We start from the raw sequence: 25,437 nt of genomic DNA on the forward strand, positions 1-25,437 counted from the left end.
TTGACTAACACCTAACTCGTCACCCATTCATTCCTTCCACCACTAGTAGATCATGGCGGTGGTGTGTTCCTCCTATGAGGTACATTGCAGCAACTCACCAAGGCTTTACTAACACCCCCTCCCAAACACAACCCATAACTTCTATCAGAAGAACATGGGCTCCACCCCACTCTATGGCAGTGAATTCCACTGATTCTCCAGCCTCTGGCTGAAGAAGTCCCTCCTCATCTCAGTTCTAAATGGATGTCCTTTTATTCTGAGGAGATGCCTGCTTTGTGTCTCCTTAATTATCAAATTACTTGTCTCCTTAATTATATAATATAGCACAACATGACATGGCCCATCCTCCCTATTCTCCATGACCCTCTGCAGATTCTAAGACAGTGTTGGAAATGCTCAGCAGGCTACACGTCCTATCTGAACTGTGCCTGCTCCTTGTCAGGCAGCGAGAGGCGACTCACCAAACACTGTAAGAGACAGCAGCAGGTTCTTCATCAGGTTCCTGCCCAGCCGCTTCCATAACGGCTGCCTGATCGGCGGCTTCTCCGTGGTCAGGTTGCACTCCTCCATCTGCACTTCCACTAGCTTGGACATCCCGGCAGTGCTGGCTGGGAAACAGAGCAGAAACTTGGTCACAATGGTAGGCTCAGCTCTGGTCCTATGGGATGGTGAATCGGCCCAGGGGGCTCATTCTCATTCCTAGATTGTATGTCAGCATTATCTCATAACTGTAGGAACATTGACAACGTTTTGACCCATCATGATCAAGGCAGATGAGAAAGAGCTACTCAGCTCATCCAGTTCCTTACTAACTGTGGTGAGAGCTCCTGTGATCAAAGTCACCGTTGAGACAGTGAAGCTGGTCTTTATTCAGCACAAGCAGGCATCATTAGAGTCACAGATTCACAGAAAAGTACAGCACAGAAACAGGGTCTTTGGCCCATCCAGTCCATGCTGAGCCATTTAAACTGCCTAGTCCTATCAACAGGCACCAGGACCACAGTCCTCCATATCCCTGTCATCCATGTACCTATCCAAACTTCTCTTAACGTTGAAATCAAGGTCTCATGCACCTTTTGTGCTGCCAGCTTGTTCCACACCCTCACAACCCTCTGAGTGAGGAAGTTTCCCCTCATGTTCCCCTTAAACTCTTCAGCTTTCACTCTTAACTCATAACATCTGCTTGTAGTCCCACCCAACCTCAGTGGAAAAAGCCTGCTTGCACTTACAATATCTATACCCCTCATAATTAGGACACACTCTCAGTCGAGGCTCACAAGCTCAAAGATACATCACATTTTTATACCCTTAAAATCAAAGGTATCTGATAAAATAAAATTTCAATAGATAAAATGACATTGTTTCCTTCAATATTTTGGGTCGACAGTGTTTCTTTGAATTAGATATCTACAATGACAGATGCCTCTGAATATTCAAACACGTTGGTCACAAAGTAATTCACACAAATAGTCTAAGATCACTTGGGAGCAGAAATCACAGACTCCAAAATTAATGTCAGGCTGCCTCTATGTACACAAATATCAAAGTACACAAAAACTATGGATTGCTTATTTCTGTGACCATGTTTGGTATGCTAAATGTCTGGTTTGCCAGCATGAACTCAGTCACACTGGTGCAAATAGCCATGTTGCCTGGTTTGATAGAGGCCAATTAACACAAACCCATTGACTTAATATGTGGCTCAGGCATTGGTTTGACTCATGGTCACCATTTTGCAAACCATATCTCTTCGTCTGTGAGCATTTAATTTCAGTTTACTGCTTGCAATTTACAATAAAAGTTGAAGGCTAATTGCAGACTTCCTGAACTTAGAAATACAATAAAAACTGAAGCCTGCATTTTGTTTAAATTAATATCTGCTATGACGAATAAACTCTCCTGGGGCTTCCATCCCCGGGTACAGGTATTGATTTTAACCAATGCTTTACTGACAAATTCTGTCACCTTCAACTGGGATGATGAAGATGTTAGAGTTAGTCATCAAACGTCAGTTAAAATTGATTCTTGTACCCGCATAGAAGCCCAAAAAGAGTTTATTCGTCATGTATGCAAGGAAAGCATGAGATCCTATTTTAATATCTACTGTACTCACATAACTCCAGAATACTCCCTAACAGTTCTCCATTCCCCGTGTCTACCATCCTCTCAAATAGTGAGTTCCAGGACTGGTGCAATCACAATCAACCAACCTTGTCCACTTTTCCAAGAAATTCCTCAATACATGTGACACCACACTAACATACAGTCACAGTGACACTCCATTGACATACAATCACAGTGACACCCCACTGACAGACAGTCACAGTGACACTCCATTGACATACAGTCACAGTGACACCCCACTGACAGTCAGTCACAGTGACACTCCATTGACATACAATCACAGTGACACCCCACTGACAGACAGTCACAGTGACACCCCATTGACATACAGTCACAGTGACACCCCACTGACATACAGTCACAGTGACACCCCACTGATACAATCACAGTGACACCCCATTGACATACAATCACAGTGACATCCCACTGACACACAGTCACAGTGACACCCCACTGATACAGTCACAGTGACACCCCACTGACACACAGTCACAGTGACACCCCACTGACAAGTCACAGTGATACCCCACTGACTTACAGTCACAGTGACACCCACTGATACAGTCACAGTGACACCCCACTGACAGACAGCCACAGTGACAGCCCACTGATGAAGTGACAGTGACACCCCATTGATAGAGAGTCACAGTGACACCCCACTGACATACAGTCACAGTGACACTCCACTGATACAATCAGAGAAACACCCCATTGACATACAATCACAGCGACACCCCACAGACAGACAGTCACAGTGACACCCCACTGACAAGTCACAGTGATACCCCACTGACATACAGTCACAGTGACACCCACTGATACAGTCACAGTGACACCCCATTGATAGACAGTCACAGTGACACCCCACTGATACAGTCACAGTGACACTCCTCTGACATACAGTCACAGTGACACCCCACTGATACAGTCACAGATACACCCCACTGACATAGAGTCACAATGATACCCCACTGATACAGTCACAGTGAGACCACATTGATAGACAGTCACAGTGACACCCCACTGACAGACAGTCACATTGACACCCCATTCATAGACAGCCACAGTGACACCCCACTGACATACAGTCACATTGACACTCCACTGACATAGTCACAGTGACACTCCACTGACATAAAGTCACAGTGACTGCCCATTGATACAGTCACAGTGACACTCCACTGATACAGTCACAGTGACACCCATGACATTCAGCCACAGTGACAGCCCACTGATGAAGTCACAGAGACACCCCATTGATAGACAGTCACAGTGACTCCCCACTGACATACAGTCACAGTGACACCCCACTGATACAATCACAGAAACACCCCATTGATAGTCAGTCACAGTGACACCCTACTAACATACAGTCACAGTGACACCCCACTGACATACAGTCACAGTTACACCCCACTGATACAGTCACAGAAAGACCCCATATAGAGACAGTCACAGTGACATCCCACTGACATACAGTCACAATGATACCCCACTGATACTGTCACAGTGAGACCCCATTCATAGACAGTCACAGTGACACCCCACTGACATACAGTCACAGTTACACCCCACTGATACAGTCACAGAAAGACCCCATATAGAGACAGTCACAGTGACACCCCACTGAAATACAGTCACAATGATACCCCACTGATACAGTCACAGTGAGACCCCATTGATAGACAGTCACAGTGACACCCCACTGACATACAGTCACATTGACACTCCACTGACATAGTCACAGTGACACTCCACTGACATAAAGTCACAGTGACTCCCCATTGATACAGTCACAGTGACACTCCACTGATACAGTCACAGTGACACACATGACATTCAGCCACAGTGACAGCCCACTGATAAAGTCACAGAGACACCACATTGATAGACAGTCACAGTGACTCCCCACTGACATACAGTCACAGTGACACCCCACTGACATACAGTCACAGTGACACCCCACTGATACAATCACAGAAACACCCCATTGATAGTCAGTCACAGTGACACCCCACTAAGATACAGTCACAGTGACACCCCACTGACATACAGTCACAGTTACACCCCACTGATACAGTCACAGAAAGACCCCATATAGAGACAGTCACAGTGACACCCCACTGACATACAGTCACAATGATACCCCACTGATACAGTCACAGTGATACTCCATTGATAGACAGTCACAGTGACACCCCACTGACACAGTCAGAGTGATAACCCACTGATACAGTCACAGTGACACCCCATTGATAGACAGTCACAGTGACACCCCACTGACATACAGTCACATTGACACTCAACTGACATACAGTCACAGTGACACTCCATGGACATAAAGTCACAGTGACACCCCACTGACACAGTCACAGTGACACCCCATTGACATACAGTCACAGTGACATCCCACTGACACAGTCACAGTGACATCCCACTGACACAGTCACAGTGACATCCCACTGACACAGTCACAGTGATATCCCACTGATACAGTCACAGCGACACTCATGACATACAGTCACAGTGACACCCAATTGACATACAGTCACAGTGACACCACACTAATATGGTCACAGTAATACTCCACTGACATACAAGCACGGTGACACACATGACATACAGTCACATTGACACCCCACTGATACAATCATAGTGACACCCATGACATACAGTCACAGTGACACCCCACTGATACAGTAACAGTGACACCCCATTGACAGACAGCCACAGAGACACCCCACTGACATACAGTCACAGTAACACCCCACTGATACAGTCACAGTGACACCCCACTGCCATACAGTCACAGTGACAGCCCACTGACATACAGTCACAATGGTAGCCCACTGATAGACAGACACAGTGACACCAAACTGATACAGTCACAATGACACTCCACTGACATACAGTCCCATTGACACCCTATGGATGGACAGTCAGATTGACACCCCACTGACATACAGTCACAGTGACACCCCACTGACAGACATTCACATTGACTCCCCATTGACGTACAGTCACAGTGACTCTCCACTGACATACAGTCACAGTGACACCACACTGACAGACAGTCACAGTGACACCCCATTGACATACAGTCACAGCGACACCCCATTGATACAGTCACTGTGACACCCCTCTGACATACAGTCACAGTGACACCCATTGATACAGTTACAGTGACACTCCACTGACATAAAGTCACAGTGACACCCCACTGACAGACATTCACATTGACTCCCCATTGACATTCAGTCACAGTGACACTCCACTGACATACAGTCACAGTGATAGCACACTGACAAACAGTCACAGTGACACACCATTGACATACAGTCACAGTGACTCCCGATTGATACAGTCACAGTGACACTCCACTGACATACAGTCACAAGTGACACCCCACTGACAGACATTCATAGTGACAACCCATTGACAGACAGTCACAGTGACACCCCACTTATACAGTCACAATGACATCCCACTGACAGACACTCACAGTGACACCAGATTGACATACAATCACAGTGACACCCCATTGATAGTCACAGTGACACCCATGACATACAGTCACAGTGACACCCCACTGATACAGTCACAGTGACACCTCATTGATAGACAGTCACAGTGACAAGCATCACATACAGTCACAGTGACACCCCATTGACATACAGTCACAGTGACACCCACTGATATACAGTCACAGTGACACCCCACTGACATAGTCACAGTGACACCCCATTGATACAGTCACAGTGACACTCCACTAATACAGACACAGTGACACCCCACTGACATACAGTCACAGTGACACCCATGACATACAGCCACAGTGACAGCTCACTGATGAAGTCACAGTGACACCTCATTGATAGACAGTCAAAGTGAAACCCACTGACATACAGTCACAGTGACACCCCACTGATACAATCACCGTGACACCCCACTGATACAGTCACCGTGACACCCCACTGATACAGTCATAGTGACACTCCACTGACACACACAGAGACACCCCATTGATACAGTCACAGTGACAACCCACTGACATACAGTCGCCGTGACACCCCACTGATACAATCACCGTGATACCCCACTGATACAGTCACCGTGGCACCCCACTGATACAGTCATAGTGACACTCCACTGACACACATTCACAGTGACACCCCATTGATACAGTCACCGTGACACCCCACAGACAGACAGTCACAGTGACACCCCACTGACATAGTCACAGTGACACTCCACTGACATAAAGTCACAGTGACACCCCATTGATACAGTCACAGTGACACTCCACTAATACAGACACAGTGACACCCCACTGACATACAGTCACAGTGACACCCATGACATACAGCCACAGTGACAGCCCACTGATGAAGTCACAGTGACACCCCATTGATAGACAGCCACAGTGAAACCCACTGACATACAGTCACAGTGACACCCCACTGATACAATCACCGTGACACCCCACTGATACAGTCACCGTGACACCCCACTGATACAGTCATAGTGACACTCCACTGATACAGTCATAGTGACACTCCACTAACACACAGTCACAGTGACACCCCATTGATACAGTCACAGTGACACCCCACTGACATACAGTCACAGTGACACCCCACTGACAGCAGTCTCATTGACACCCATTGATACAGTTACAGTGACACTCCACTGACATAAAGTCACAGTGACACCCCACTGACAGACATTCACATTGACTCCCCATTGACATGCAGTCACAGTGACACCCCATTGATACAGTCACAGTGACACTACACTGACATACAGTCACAGTGACACCCCACTAACAGCAGTCACAGTGACAACCCACTGACAGCAGTCACATTGACACCCATTGATACAGTTACAGTGACACTCCACTGACATACAGTCACAGTGACACCCCACTGACAGACATTCACAGTGACAACCCATTGACAGACAGTCACAGTGACACGCCACTTATACCGTCACAATGACACTCCACTGACAGACACTCACAGTGACACCAGATTGACATACAATCACAGTGACACCCCATTGATACAGTCACAGTGACACCCCACTGATACAGTCACAGTGACACCTCATTGATAGACAGTCACACTGACACACCTCACATACAGTCACAGTGACACCCCATTGACATACAGTCACAGTGACACACAACTGATATACAGTCACAGTGACACCCCACTGACATACAGTCACAGTGACACTCCACTGACATAGTCACAGTTACACTTCACGAACATAAAGTCACAGTGACACCCCATTGATACAGTCACAGTGACACTCCACTAATACAGCCACAGTAACACCCCACTGACATACAGTCACAGTGACACCCATGACATACAGCCACAGTGCCAGACCACTGATGAAGTCACAGTGACACCCCATTGATAGACAGTAACAGTGAAACCCCACTGACATACAGTCACAGTGACACCCCACTGATACAATCTCAGAAACACCCCATTTATAGTCAGACACATTGATACCCCATTGACATACAGTCACTGTGACACCCAACTGACAGACTGACACAGTGACACCCCATTGACATACAGTCACAGTGACACTCCACTGACATACAGTCCCATTGACACCCTATGGATGGACAGCCAGATTGACACCCCACTGACATAAAGACACACTGACACTCCATTGATACAGTCACAGTAACACTCCACTGACATACAGTCACATTGATACCCTATTGATGGACAGTCACAGTGACACCCCTCTGACATAAAGTCACAGTGACACCCATTGATACAGTTACAGTGACACTAATCCGACATACAGTCACAATGACACCCCACTGACAGTCAAAGTGACACCCCATTGACAGACAGTCACAGTGAAACCCACTGGCATACAGTCACAGTGACACCACACTGATACAATCACCGTGATACCCCACTGATGCAGTCACCGTGACACCCTACTGGTACAGTCATAGTGACACTCCACTGACACACACAGTGACACCCCATTGATACAGTCACAGTGACACCCCACTGACAGCTGTCACATTGACACCCATTGATACAGTTACAGTGACACTCCACTGACATACAGTCACAGTGACACACCATTGACATACAGTCACAGTGACACCCCATTGATACAGTCACAGTGACACTCCACTGACATACAGTCACATTGACACCCCATTGATAGAGTGTCACTGTGAGACCCCATTGACATGCAGTCACAATGACACTCCACTGACATACAGTCCCATTGACACCCTATGGATGGACAGTCAGATTGACACCCCACTGATACAGTCACATTGAAACCACAATGATAGAGTGTCACTGTGACACCCCATTGATATGCAGTCACAATGACACTCCACTGAAATACAGTCCCATTGACACCCTATGGATGGACAGTCAGATTGACACCCCACTGACATACAGTCACAGTGACACCCCACTGACAGACATTCACATTGACTCCCCATTAACATACAGTCACAGTGTCTCTCCACTGACATACAGTCACAGTGACACCACACTGACATACAGTCACAGTGACACCCCATTTAAATACAGTCACAGCGACACCCCATTGATACAGTCACAGTGACACTCCACTGGCACACAGTCACAGTGACACCCCATTGATACAGTCACAGTGACACCCCACTGACATACAGAACAGTGACACCCCACTGACAGAAATTCACAGTGACACCCCACTGACAGACAATCACAATGACACCCCATTGACATACAGTCACAGTGACACCCCACTGATACCGTCACAGTGACACTCCACTGACAGACTGACACAGTGACACCCTATGGATGGACAGTCAGATTGACACCCCACTGATATAAAGTCACACTGACACCCGATTGATACAGTCACAGTGACACTCCACTGACACACAGTCACAGTGACACCTCATTGATACAGTCACAGTGACACCCCACTGACACACAGTCACAGTGACACCCCACTGATACAGTCACAGTGATACTCCACTGACATACAGTCACATTGACACCCCATTGACATACAGTCACTGTGACACCCCACTGATACAGTCACCATGACACCCCACTGATACAGTCAAAGTGAGACTGCACTGACATACAGTCACATTGACACCCCATTGATAGACAGTCACATTGAAACCCCACTGTTAGACAGTCACAGTGACACCCCACTGAAACACAATCACATTGATACCCCATTGACATACAGTCACTGTGACACCCCACTGACAGACTGACACAGTGACACCCCATTGACAAGCAGTCACAATGACACTCCACTGACATACAGTCCCATTGACACCCTATGGATGGACAGCCAGATTGACACCCCACTGACATAAAGTCTCACTGACACTCCATTGATACAGTCACAGTAACACTCCACTGACATACAGTCACATTGATACCCTATTGATGGACAGTCACAGTGACACCCCTCTGACATAAATTCACAGTGACACCCATTGATACAGTTACAGTGACACTCATCCGACATACAGTCACAGTGACACCCAACTGACAGTCACAGTGACACCCCATTGACAGACAGTCACAGTGAAACCCACTGACATACAGTCACAGTGACACCACACTGATACAATCACCGTGATACCCCACTGATACAGTCACCGTGGCACCCCACTGATACAGTCATAGTGACACTCCACAGACATACAGTCACAGTGACACCCCACTGACAGCAGTCACATTGACACCCATTGATACAATTACAGTGACACTCCACTGACATAAAGTCACAGTGACACCCCACTGACAGACATTCACATTGACTCCCCATTACATTCAGACACAGTGACACTCCACTGACATACAGTCACAGTGACACACCATTGACATACAGTCACAGTGACACCCCATTGATACAGTCACAGTGACACTCCACTGACATACAGTCACATTGACACCCCATTGATAGACAGTCACATTGACACCCCACTGATAGACAGTCACAGTGACACCCCACTGAAAAACAATCACATTGATACCCCATGGACATACAGTCACTGTGACATCCCACTGACAGACTGACACAGTGACACCCCATTGACATGCAGTCACAATGACACTCCACTGACATACAGTCCCATTGACACCCTATGGATGGACAGCCAGATTGACACCCCACTGACATAAAGTCACACTGACACTCCATTGATACAGTCACAGTAACACTCCACTGACATACAGTCACATTGATACCCTATTGATGGACAGTCACAGTGACACACCTCTGACATAAATTCACAGTGACACCCCATTGATACAGTCACAGTGACACTCCACTGACATACAGTCACATTGACACCACATTGATAGAGTGTCACTGTGACACCCCATTGATATGCAGTAACAATGACACTACACTGACATACAGTCCCATTGACACCCTATGGATGGACAGTCAGATTGACACACTACTGACACACAGTCACAGTGACACCTGACTGACAGACATTCACATTGATTCCCCATTGACATACAGTCACAGTGACTCTCCACTGACATACAGTCACAGTGACACCACACTGACAAACAGTCACAGTGACACCCCATTGACAGTCACAGCGACACCCCATTGATACAGTCACAGTGACACACCACTGACACACAGTCACAGTGTCACCTCATTGATACATTCACATTGACACACCACTGACAGAAATTCACAGTGACACCCCATTGACGGACAGTCACAGTGACACCCCACTGATACAGTCACAGTGACACTCCACTGACATACAGTCACATTGACACCCCATTGACATACAGTCACTGTGACACCCCACTGATACAGTCACCGTGACACCCCACTGATACAGTCAAAGTGAGACTCCACTGACATACAGTCACATTGACACCCCATTGATAGACAGTCACATTGACACCCCACTGATAGACAGTCACAGTGACACCCCACTGAAAAACAATCACATTGATACACCATGGACATACAGTCACAGTGACACCTCACTGACAATCACATTGACACCCCATTGACATACAGTCACAGTGACACCCCACTGACAGCCTGACACAGTGACACCCCATTGACATGCAGTCACAATGACACTCCACTGACATACAGTCCCAATGACACCCTATGGATGGACAGCCAGATTGACACCCCACTGACATAAAGTCACACTGACACTCCATTGATACAGTCACAGTAACACTCCACTGACATACAGTCACATTGATACCCTACTGATGGACAGTCACAGTGACACCCCTCTGACATAAATTCACAGTGACACCCCATTGATACAGTCACAGTTACACTCCACTGACATACAGTCACAATGACACCCCACTGACAGTCAGACACAGTGACACCCCATTGACATACAGTCACAGTGACACCCCATTGACAGACAGTGACATTGACACCCCATTGACAGACAGTCACAGTGATACCCCACTGATACAGATACAGTGAAACGCCACTGACATACCGTCACAGTGACACCCCACTGACAGTCACAGTTACACCCCATTGACAGACAGTCACAGTGACACTCCACTGACACAGTCACAGTGATACCCCACTGATACAGTCACAGTGACATGCCACTGACATACAGTCACAGTGAGAGCCCACTGATGAAGTCACAGTGACACCCATTGATACAGTTACAGTGACACTCATCCAACATACAGTCACAGTGACACCCCACTGACAGTCACAGTGACACCCCATTGACAGACAGTCACAGTGAAACCCGCTGACATCCAGTCACAGTGACACCACACTGATAAAATCACCGTGATACCCCACTGATGCAGTCACCGTGACACCCTACTGACACAGTCATAGTGACACTCCACTGACACACACAGTGACACCCCACTGATACAGTCACAGTGACACTCCACTGACATAAAGTCACAGTGACACCCCACTGACATACAGTCCCATTGTCACCTAATGGATGGACAGCCAGATTGACACACCACTGACATAAAGTCACACTGACACTCCATTGATACAGTCACAGTGACACTCCTCTAACATGCAGTCACCGTGACACCCTACTGACACAGTCATAGTGACACTCCACTGACACACACAGTGACACCCCACTGATACAGTCACAGTGACACTCCACTGACATAAAGTCACAGTGACACCCCACTGACATACAGTCCCATTGTCACCTAATGGATGGACAGCCAGATTGACACACCACTGACATAAAGTCACACTGACACTCCATTGATACAGTCACAGTGACACTCCTCTAACATACAGTCACAGTGACACCCACTGACAGTCAGTCACAGTGACACCCCATTGACATACAGTCACAGTGACACCCCATTGACAGACAGTGACATTGACACCCCATTGACAGACAGTCACAGTGATACCCCACTGATACAGATACAGTGAAACGCCACTGACATACCGTCACAGTGACACCCCACTGACAGTCACAGTTACACCCCATTGACAGACAGTCACAGTGACACTCCACTGACACAGTCACAGTGATACCCCACTGATACAGTCACAGTGACATGCCACTGACATACAGTCACAGTGAGAGCCCACTGATGAAGTCACAGTGACACCACACTGATAAAATCACCGTGATACCCCACTGATGCAGTCACCGTGACACCCTACTGACACAGTCATAGTGACACTCCACTGACACACACAGTGACACCCCACTGATACAGTCACAGTGACACTCCACTGACATAAAGTCACAGTGACACCCCACTGACATACAGTCCCATTGTCACCTAATGGATGGACAGCCAGATTGACACACCACTGACATAAAGTCACACTGACACTCCATTGATACAGTCACAGTGACACTCCTCTAACATACAGTCACAGTGACACCCACTGACAGTCAGTCACAGTGACACCCCATTGACATACAGTCACAGCGACACCCCATTGATACAGTCACAGTGACACTCCACTGACATACAGTCACAGAGACACCCCACTGACAGCAGTCACATTGACACCCATTGATACAGTTACAGTGACACTCCACTGACATACAGTCACAGTGACACCCCACTGACAGACATTCACAGTGACAATGACACCCCAGTTATACAGTCACAATGACACTCCACCGACAGACACTCACAGTGACACCAGATTGACATACAATCACAGTGACACCCCACTGATACAGTCACAGTGACACCTCATTGATAGACAGTCACCGTGACACACATCACACACAGTCACAGTGACACTCCACTAATACAGCCACAGTAACACCCCACTGACATACAGTCACAGTGACTCCCATGACATACAGCCACAGTGACAGACCACTGATGAAGTCACAGTGACACCCCATTGATAGACAGTCACAGTGAAACCCCACTGACATACAGTCACAGTTACACCCCCCTGATAGAGTCACAGAGACCCCACATAGAGACAGTCACAGTGACACCCCACTGACATACAGTCACAATGATACCCCACTGATACAGTCACAGTGATACCCCACTAACAGACAGTCACAGTGACACCCCACTGACAGACAATCACATTGACACCCCATTGACATACAGTCACAGTGACACCCCACTGATACAGTCACCGTGACACTCCACTGACATAAAGTCACAGTGACACCCCACTGACAGACTGACACAGTGATACCCCATTGACATGCAGTCACAATGACACTCCACTGACATACAGTCCCATTGTCACCTTATGGATGGACAGCCAGATTGACACACCACTGACATAAAGTCACACTGACACTCCATTGATACAGTCACAGTGACACTCCACACTGACATACAGTCACAGTGACACCCACTGACTGTCAGTCACAGTAAATCCCCATTGACCGACAGTCACAGGGACACCCCACTGACATACAGTCACAGTGACACCCCACTGATACAGTCACAGTCACACTCCACTGACATACAGTCACATTGACACCACATTGATAGAGTGTCACTGTGACACGCCATTGATATGCAGTCACAATGACACTCCACTGACATACAGTCGCATTGACACCCTATGGATGGACAGTCAGATTGACACCCCATTGACAGACAGTCACAGTGACACCCCACTGACAGACATTCACATTGACTCCCCATTGACATACAGTCACAGTTACTCTCCACTGACATACAGTCACAGTGACACTACACTGACACACAGTCACAGTGACACCCCATTGACATACAGACACAGTGACACTCCACTGACATACAGTCACATTGACACCCAATTGATAGACAGTCACTGTGACACCCCACTGTGACACAGTCACAGTGACACCACACTGACATACAGTCACCGTGACACCCCACTGATACAGTCACCGTGACACCCCACTGATACAGTCAAAGTGAGACTCCACTGACATACTGTCACATTGACACCCCATTGATAGATAGTCACATTGACACCCCACTGATAGACAGACACAGTGACACCCCACTGAAAAACAATCACATTGATACCCCATTGACATACAGTCACAGTGACACTCCACTGACAGACTGTCACAGTGACACCCCATTGACATGCAGTCATAATGACACTCCACTGACATACAGTCACATTGACAACACACTGAAATACAGTCACCGTGACACCCCACTGATACAGTCACAGTGACACCCCACTGATACAGTCAAAGTGACACTCCACTGACATACAGTCACATTGACACCCCATTGATAGTCAGTCACAGTGACAACCCACTGACATACAGTCAGAATGATACCCCACTGACACAGTCACAGTGACACCCCACTGACATGCAGTCACAATTACACCCCACTGACAGAGTCACAGAAAGACCCCACATAGAGACAGTCACAGTGACACCCCACTGACATACAGTCACAATGATACCCCACTGATACAGTCACAGTGATACCCCACTGACAGACAGTCACAGAGACACCCCACTGACAGACAATCACATTGATACCCCATTGACATACAGTCACAGTGACACCCCACTGATACAGTCACCGTGACACTCCACTGACATAAAGTCACAGTGACACCCCACTGACAGACTGACACAGTGATACCCCATTGACATGCAGTCACAATGACACTCCACTGACATACAGTCCCATTGTCACCCTATGGATGGACAGCCAGATTGACACACCACTGACATAAAGTCACACTGACACTCCATTGATACAGTCACAGTGAAACTCCTCTGACATACAGTCACAGTGACACCCACTGACAGTCAGTCACAGCGACACCCCATTGATACAGTCACAGTGACACTCCAATGACATACAGTCACAGAGACACCCCACTGACAGCAGTCACATTGACACCCATTGATACAATTACAGTGACACTCCAATGACATACAGTCACAGTGACACCTCACTGACAATCACATTGACACCCCATTGACATACAGTCACAGTGACACCCCACTGACAGCCTGGCACAGTGACACCCCATTGACATGCAGTCACAATGACACTCCACTGACATACAGTCCCAATGACACCCTATGGATGGACAGCCAGATTGACACCCCACTGACATAAAGTCACACTGACACTCCATTGATACAGTCACAGTAACACTCCACTGACATACAGTCACATTGATACCCTACTGATGGACAGTCACAGTGACACCCCTCTGACATAAATTCACAGTGACACCCCATTGATACAGTCACAGTTACACTCCACTGACATACAGTCACAATGACACCCCACTGACAGTCAGACACAGTGACACCCCATTGACATACAGTCACAGTGACACCCCATTGACAGACAGTGACATTGACACCCCATTGACAGACAGTCACAGTGATACCCCACTGATACAGACACAGTGAAACGCCACTGACATACCGTCACAGTGACACCCCACTGACAGTCACAGTTACACCCCATTGACAGGCAGTCACAGTGACACTCCACTGACACAGTCACAGTGATACCCCACTGATACAGTCACAGTGACATGCCACTGACATACAGTCACAGTGAGAGCCCACTGATGAAGTCACAGTGACACCCATTGATACAGTTACAGTGACACTCATCCAACATACAGTCACAGTGACACCCCACTGACAGTCACAGTGACACCCCATTGACAGACAGTCACAGTGAAACCCGCTGACATCCAGTCACAGTGACACCACACTGATAAAATCACCGTGATACCCCACTGATGCAGTCACCGTGACACCCTACTGACACAGTCATAGTGACACTCCACTGACACACACAGTGACACCCCATTGATACAGTCACAGTGACAACCCACTGACATACAGTCGCCGTGACACCCCACTGATACAATCACCCTGATACCCCACTGATACAGTCACCGTGGCACCCCACTGATACAGTCATAGTGACACTCCACTGACACACAGTCACAGTGACACCCCATTGATACAGTCACAGTGACTACCCACAGACATACAGTCACAGTGACACCCCACTGACAGCAGTCACATTGACACCCATTTATACAGTTACAGTGACACTCCACTGACATACAGTCACAGTGACACCCCACTGACAGACATTCACATTGACTCCCCATTGACATTCAGACACAGTGACACTCCACTGACATACAGTCACAGTGACACACCATTGACATACAGTCACAGTGACACCCCATTGATACAGTCACAGTGACACTCCACAGACATACAGTCACAGTGACACCCCAGTGACAGCAGTCACATTGACACCCATTGATACAGTTACAGTGACACTCCACTGACATACAGTTACAGTGACACTCCACTGACATACAGTCACAGTGACACCCCACTAACAGACAGTCACAGTGACACCCCACTTATACAGTCACTATCACACCCCACTGACAGACACTCACAGTGACACCCCACTGATACAGTCACAGAAAGACCACACATAGAGACAGTCACATGACACCCCACTGACATACAGTCACAATGATACCCCACTGACAGACAGTCACAGTGACACCTCACTGACAGACAATCACATTGACACCCCATTGACATACAGTCACAGTGACACCCCACTGATACAGTCACAGTGACACTCTACTGACATACAGTCACAGTGACACCCCATTGACAGACTGACACAGTGACACCCCATTGACTTGCAGTCACAATGACAATCCACTGTCATACAGTCCCATTGACACCCTATGGATGGACAGTCAGATTGACACCCCACTGAACTAAAGTCACACTGACATTCCATTGATACAGTCACAGTGATACTCCTCTGACATACAGTCACAGTGACACCCACTGACAGTCAGTCACAGTGACACTCCACTGACATACGGTCACATTGACATCCCATTGATAGAGTGTCACTGTGATACCCCAGTGACATACAGTCACAGTGACACGCATTGATACAGTTACAGTGACACTCCACTGACATACAGTCACAGTGACACACCACTGACAGACATTCACATTGACGCCCCATTGACATACAGTCACAGTGACACCCCACTGACAGACAATCACATTGACACCCCATTGACATACAGTCACAGTGACACCCCACTGATACAGTCACAGTGACACTCCACTGACAGACTGACACAGTGACGCCCCATTGACATGCAGTCACAATGACACTCCACTGACATACAGTCCCATTGACACCCTATGGATGGATAGTCAGATTGACACCCCACTGACATAAAGTCACACTGACACACGATTGATACAGTCACAGTGATACTCCAAACTGACATACAGTCACAGTGACACCCACTGACAGTCAGTCACAGTAAAACCCCATTGACCGACATTCACAGGGACACCCCACTGATACAGTCACAGTGACACTCCACTGACATACAGTCACATTGACACCACATTGATAGAGTGTCACTGTGACACCCCATTGATATGCAGTCACAATGACACTCCACTGACATACAGTCCCATTGACACCCTATGGATGGACAGTCAGATTGACACCCCATTGACATACAGTCACAGTGACACCCCACTGACAGACATTCACATTGACTCCCCATTTGCATACAGTCACAGTGACTCTCCACTGACATACAGTCACAGTGACACCACACTGACAGACAGTCACAGTGACACCCCATTGACATACAGTCACAGGCGCACCCCATTGATACAGTCACAGTGACACCCCACTGACACACAGTCACAGTGACACCCCATTGATACAGACACAGTGACACCCCACTGATACAGTCAAAGTGAGACTCCACTGACATACTGTCACATTGACACCCCATTGATAGATAGTCACATTGACACCCCACTGATAGACAGTCACAGTGACACCCCACTGAAAAACAATCACATTGATACCCCATTGACATACAGTCACAGTGACACTCCACTGACAGTCTGTCACAGTGACACCCCATTGATAGTCAGTCACATTGCAAACCACTGACATACAGTCAGAATGTTACCCCACTGACACAGTCACAGTGACACCCAACTGACATACAGTCACAGTTACACCCCACTGATAGAGTCACAGAAAGACCCCACATGGAGACAGTCACAGAGACACCCCACTGACATACAGTCACAATGATACCCCACTGATACAGTCACAGTGATACCCCACTGACAGACAGTCTCAGTGACACCCCACTGACAGACAATCACATTGACACCCCATTGACATACAGTCACAGTGACACCCCACTGATACAGTCACAGTGACACTCCACTGACATAAAGTCACAGTGACACCCCACTGACATACAGTCCCATTGTCACCTAATGGATGGACAGCCAGATTGACACACCACTGACATAAAGTCACACTGACACTCCATTGATACAGTCACAGTGACACTCCTCTAATATACAGTCACAGTGACACCCACTGACAGTCAGTCACAGTGACACCCCATTGACATACAGTCACAGCGACACCCCATTGATACAGTCACAGTGACACTCCACTGACATACAGTCACAGAGACACCCCACTGACAGCAGTCACATTGACACCCATTGATACAGTTACAGTGACACTCCACTGACATACAGTCACAGTGACACCCCACTGACAGACATTCACAGTGACAATGACACCCCAGTTATACAGTCACAATGACACTCCACCGACAGACACTCACAGTGACACCAGATTGACATACAATCACAGTGACACCCCACTGATACAGTCACAGTGACACCTCATTGATAGACAGTCACCGTGACACACATCACACACAGTCACAGTGACACTCCACTAATACAGCCACAGTAACACCCCACTGACATACAGTCACAGTGACTCCCATGACATACAGCCACAGTGACAGACCACTGATGAAGTCACAGTGACACCCCATTGATAGACAGTCACAGTGAAACCCCACTGACATACAGTCACAATGATACCCCGCTGATACAGTCACAGTGATACCCCACTGACAGACAGTCACAGTGACACCACACTGACAGACAGTCACATAGACACCCCATTGACATACAGTCACAGTGACACCCCACTGACAGACAGTCACATAGACACCCCATTGACATACAGTCACAGTGACACCCCACTGATACAGTCTCAGTGACACCCCACTGACAGACAATCACATTGACACCCCATTGACATACAGTCACAGTGACACCCCACTGATACAGTCACAGTGACACTCCACTGACATAAAGTCACAGTGACACCCCACTGACATACAGTCCCATTGTCACCTAATGGATGGACAGCCAGATTGACACACCACTGACATAAAGTCACACTGACACTCCATTGATACAGTCACAGTGACACTCCTCTAATATACAGTCACAGTGACACCCACTGACAGTCAGTCACAGTGACACCCCATTGACATACAGTCACAGCGACACCCCATTGATACAGTCACAGTGACACTCCACTGACATACAGTCACAGAGACACCCCACTGACAGCAGTCACATTGACACCCATTGATACAGTTACAGTGACACTCCACTGACATACAGTCACAGTGACACCCCACTGACAGACATTCACAGTGACAATGACACCCCAGTTATACAGTCACAATGACACTCCACCGACAGACACTCACAGTGACACCAGATTGACATACAATCACAGTGACACCCCACTGATACAGTCACAGTGACACCTCATTGATAGACAGTCACCGTGACACACATCACACACAGTCACAGTGACACTCCACTAATACAGCCACAGTAACACCCCACTGACATACAGTCACAGTGACTCCCATGACATACAGCCACAGTGACAGACCACTGATGAAGTCACAGTGACACCCCATTGATAGACAGTCACAGTGAAACCCCACTGACATACAGTCACAGTTACACCCCCCTGATAGAGTCACAGAGACCCCACATAGAGACAGTCACAGTGACACCCCACTGACATACAGTCACAATGATACCCCACTGATACAGTCACAGTGATACCCCACTAACAGACAGTCACAGTGACACCCCACTGACAGACAATCACATTGACACCCCATTGACATACAGTCACAGTGACACCCCACTGATACAGTCACAGTGACACTCCACTGACATAAAGTCACAGTGACACCCCACTGACAGACTGACACAGTGATACCCCATTGACATGCAGTCACAATGACACTCCACTGACATACAGTCCCATTGTCACCTTATGGATGGACAGCCAGATTGACACACCACTGACATAAAGTCACACTGACACTCCATTGATACAGTCACAGTGACACTCCACACTGACATACAGTCACAGTGACACCCACTGACTGTCAGTCACAGTAAATCCCCATTGACCGACAGTCACAGGGACACCCCACTGACATACAGTCACAGTGACACCCCACTGATACAGTCACAGTCACACTCCACTGACATACAGTCACATTGACACCACATTGATAGAGTGTCACTGTGACACGCCATTGATATGCAGTCACAATGACACTCCACTGACATACAGTCGCATTGACACCCTATGGATGGACAGTCAGATTGACACCCCACTAACAGACAGTCACAGTGACACCCCACTGACAGACAATCACATTGACACCCCATTGACATACAGTCACAGTGACACCCCACTGATACAGTCACAGTGACACTCCACTGACATAAAGTCACAGTGACACCCCACTGACAGACTGACACAGTGATACCCCATTGACATGCAGTCACAATGACACTCCACTGACATACAGTCCCATTGTCACCTTATGGATGGACAGCCAGATTGACACACCACTGACATAAAGTCACACTGACACTCCATTGATACAGTCACAGTGACACTCCACACTGACATACAGTCACAGTGACACCCACTGACTGTCAGTCACAGTAAATCCCCATTGACCGACAGTCACAGGGACACCCCACTGACATACAGTCACAGTGACACCCCACTGATACAGTCACAGTCACACTCCACTGACATACAGTCACATTGACACCACATTGATAGAGTGTCACTGTGACACGCCATTGATATGCAGTCACAATGACACTCCACTGACATACAGTCGCATTGACACCCTATGGATGGACAGTCAGATTGACACCCCATTGACAGACAGTCACAGTGACACCCCACTGACAGACATTCACATTGACTCCCCATTGACATACAGTCACAGTTACTCTCCACTGACATACAGTCACAGTGACACCACACTGACAGACAGTCACAGTGACACCCCATTGACATACAGTCACAGCCGCACCCCATTGATACAGTCACAGTGACACTACACTGACACACAGTCACAGTGACACCCCATTCATACAGACACAGTGACACTCCACTGACATACAGTCACATTGACACCCAATTGATAGACAGTCACTGTGACACCCCACTGTGACACAGTCACAGTGACACCACACTGACATACAGTCACCGTGACACCCCACTGATACAGTCACCGTGACACCCCACTGATACAGTCAAAGTGAGACTCCACTGACATACTGTCACATTGACACCCCATTGATAGATAGTCACATTGACACCCCACTGATAGACAGACACAGTGACACCCCACTGAAAAACAATCACATTGATACCCCATTGACATACAGTCACAGTGACACTCCACTGACAGACTGTCACAGTGACACCCCATTGACATGCAGTCATAATGACACTCCACTGACATACAGTCACATTGACAACACACTGAAATACAGTCACCGTGACACCCCACTGATACAGTCACAGTGACACCCCACTGATACAGTCAAAGTGACACTCCACTGACATACAGTCACATTGACACCCCATTGATAGTCAGTCACAGTGACAACCCACTGACATACAGTCAGAATGATACCCCACTGACACAGTCACAGTGACACCCCACTGACATGCAGTCACAATTACACCCCACTGACAGAGTCACAGAAAGACCCCACATAGAGACAGTCACAGTGACACCCCACTGACATACAGTCACAATGATACCCCACTGATACAGTCACAGTGATACCCCACTGACAGACAGTCACAGAGACACCCCACTGACAGACAATCACATTGATACCCCATTGACATACAGTCACAGTGACACCCCACTGATACAGTCACCGTGACACTCCACTGACATAAAGTCACAGTGACACCCCACTGACAGACTGAGACAGTGATACCCCATTGACATGCAGTCACAATGACACTCCACTGACATACAGTCCCATTGTCACCCTATGGATGGACAGCCAGATTGACACACCACTGACATAAAGTCACACTGACACTCCATTGATACAGTCACAGTGAAACACCTCTGACATACAGTCACAGTGACACCCACTGACAGTCAGTCACAGCGACACCCCATTGATACAGTCACAGTGACACTCCAATGACATACAGTCACAGAGACACCCCACTGACAGCAGTCACATTGACACCCATTGATACAATTACAGTGACACTCCACTGACATACAGTCACATTGATACCCTATTGATGCACAGTCACAGTGACACCCCTCTGACATAAAGTCACAGTGACACTCCACTGACATACAGTCACAGTGACACCCCACAGACAGTCACAGTGACACCCCATTGACATACAGTCACAGTGACACCCCATTGATACAGTCACAGTAACACTCCACCGACATACAGTCACAGTGACACACCATTGATACAGTTACAATGACACTCCACTGACATAAAGTCACAGTGACACCCCACTGACAGACATTCACATTGACTCCCCATTGACATTCAGTCACAGTGACACTCCACTGACATACAGTCACAGTGACACACCATTGACATAAAGTCACAGTGACACCCCATTGATACAGTCACAGTGACACCCCACTGACAGCCATCACATTGACACCCATTGATACAGTTACAGTGACACTCCACTGACATACAGTCCCATTGATATCCTATGGATGTACAGTCAGATTGACACCCCACTGACATAAAGTCACACTGACATTGCATTGATACAGTCACAGTGACACTCCTCTGACATACAGTCACAGTGACACCCACTGACAGTCAGTCACAGTGAGACTCCACTGACATACAGTCACATTGACACCCCATTGATAGAGTGTCACTCTGACACCCCAGTGTCATACAGTCACAGTGACACCCATTGATACAGTTATAGTGACACTCCACTGACATACAGTCAAAGTGACACACCACTGACAGACATTCACATTGACTCCCCATTGATATACAGTCACAGTGACACCCCACTGACAGACAATCACATTGACACCCCATTGACATGCAGTCACAATGACACTCCACTGACATACAGACCCATTGACACCCTATGGATGGACAGTCAGATTGACACCCCAATGACATACAGTCACAGTGACACCCCACTGACAGACATTCACATTGACTCCCCATTGACATACAGTCACAATGTCTCTCCACTGACATACAGTCACAGTGACACTCCACTGACAGACTGTCACAGTGACACCCCATTGACATGTAGTCATAATGACACTCCACTGACATACAGTCACATTGACACCACACTGAAATACAGTCACCGTGACACCCCACTGATACAGTCACAGTGACACCCCACTGATACAGCCAAAGTGACACTCCACTGACATACAGTCACATTGACACCCCATTGATAGTCAGTCACAGTGACAACCCACTGACATACAGTCAGAATGATACCCCACTGACACAGTCACAGTGACACCCCACTGACATTCAGTCACAGTTACACCCCACTGATAGAGTCACAGAGACCCCACATAGAGACAGTCACAGTGACACCCCACTGACATACAGTCACAATGATACCCCACTGATACAGTCACAGTGATACCCCACTGACAGACAGTCACAGTGACACCCCACTGACAGACAATCACATTGACACCCCATTGACATACAGTCACAGTGACACCCCACTGATACAGTCACAGTGACACTCCACTGACATAAAGTCACAGTGACACCCCACTGACAGACTGACACAGTGATACCCCATTGACATGCAGTCACAATGACACTCCACTGACATACAGTCCCATTGTCACCCTATGGATGGACAGCCAGATTGACACACCACTGACATAAAGTCACACTGACACTCCATTGATACAGTCACAGTGACACTCCTCTGACATACAGTCACAGTGACACCCCATTGACATAGAGTCACAGCGACACCCCATTGATACAGTCACAGTGACACTCCACTGACATACAGTCACAGAGACACCCCACTGACAGCAGTCACATTAACACCCATTGATACAGTTACAGTGACACTCCACTGACATACAGTCACAGTGACACCCCACTGACAGACATTCACAGTGACAACCCATTGACAGTCACAGTGACACCCCACTTATACAGTCACAATGACACTCCACCGACAGACACTCACAGTGACACCAGATTGACATACAATCACAGGGACACCACAATGATACAGTCACAGTGACACATCATTGATAGACAGTCACAGTGACACACATAACATACAGTCATAGTGACACTCCACTAATACAGCCACAGTAACACCCCACTGACATACAGTCACAGTGACTCCCATGACATACAGCCACAGTGACAGACCACTGATGAAGTCACAGTGACACCCCGTTGATAGACAGTCACAGTGAAACCCCACTGACATACAGTCACAATGATACCCTACTGATACAGTCACAGTGATACCCCACTGACAGACAGTCACAGTGACACCCCACTGACAGACA

At 47.7% G+C, this 25,437-nt stretch overlaps 1 protein-coding gene across 4 annotated transcripts in view; it reads right to left on the reverse strand.

The window, feature by feature from the left end:
• LOC140729418 (excitatory amino acid transporter 2-like) overlaps positions 1–25,437 on the reverse strand; it is a 232,273-nt gene that overhangs the window by 35,621 nt on the left and 171,215 nt on the right. For all 4 annotated transcript variants that reach the window (XM_073049136.1, XM_073049135.1, XM_073049133.1 and 1 more), the window contains one exon: positions 462–608. In XM_073049136.1, the coding sequence (XP_072905237.1) occupies positions 462–594 (133 nt within the window). In that variant the 5' untranslated portion in view covers positions 595–608. The remainder of the gene's footprint in view (positions 1–461; positions 609–25,437) is intronic.

The sequence above is a fragment of the Hemitrygon akajei genome, chromosome 6 (assembly GCF_048418815.1).
Source record: "Hemitrygon akajei chromosome 6, sHemAka1.3, whole genome shotgun sequence".
Taxonomy (NCBI): domain Eukaryota; kingdom Metazoa; phylum Chordata; class Chondrichthyes; order Myliobatiformes; family Dasyatidae; genus Hemitrygon; species Hemitrygon akajei.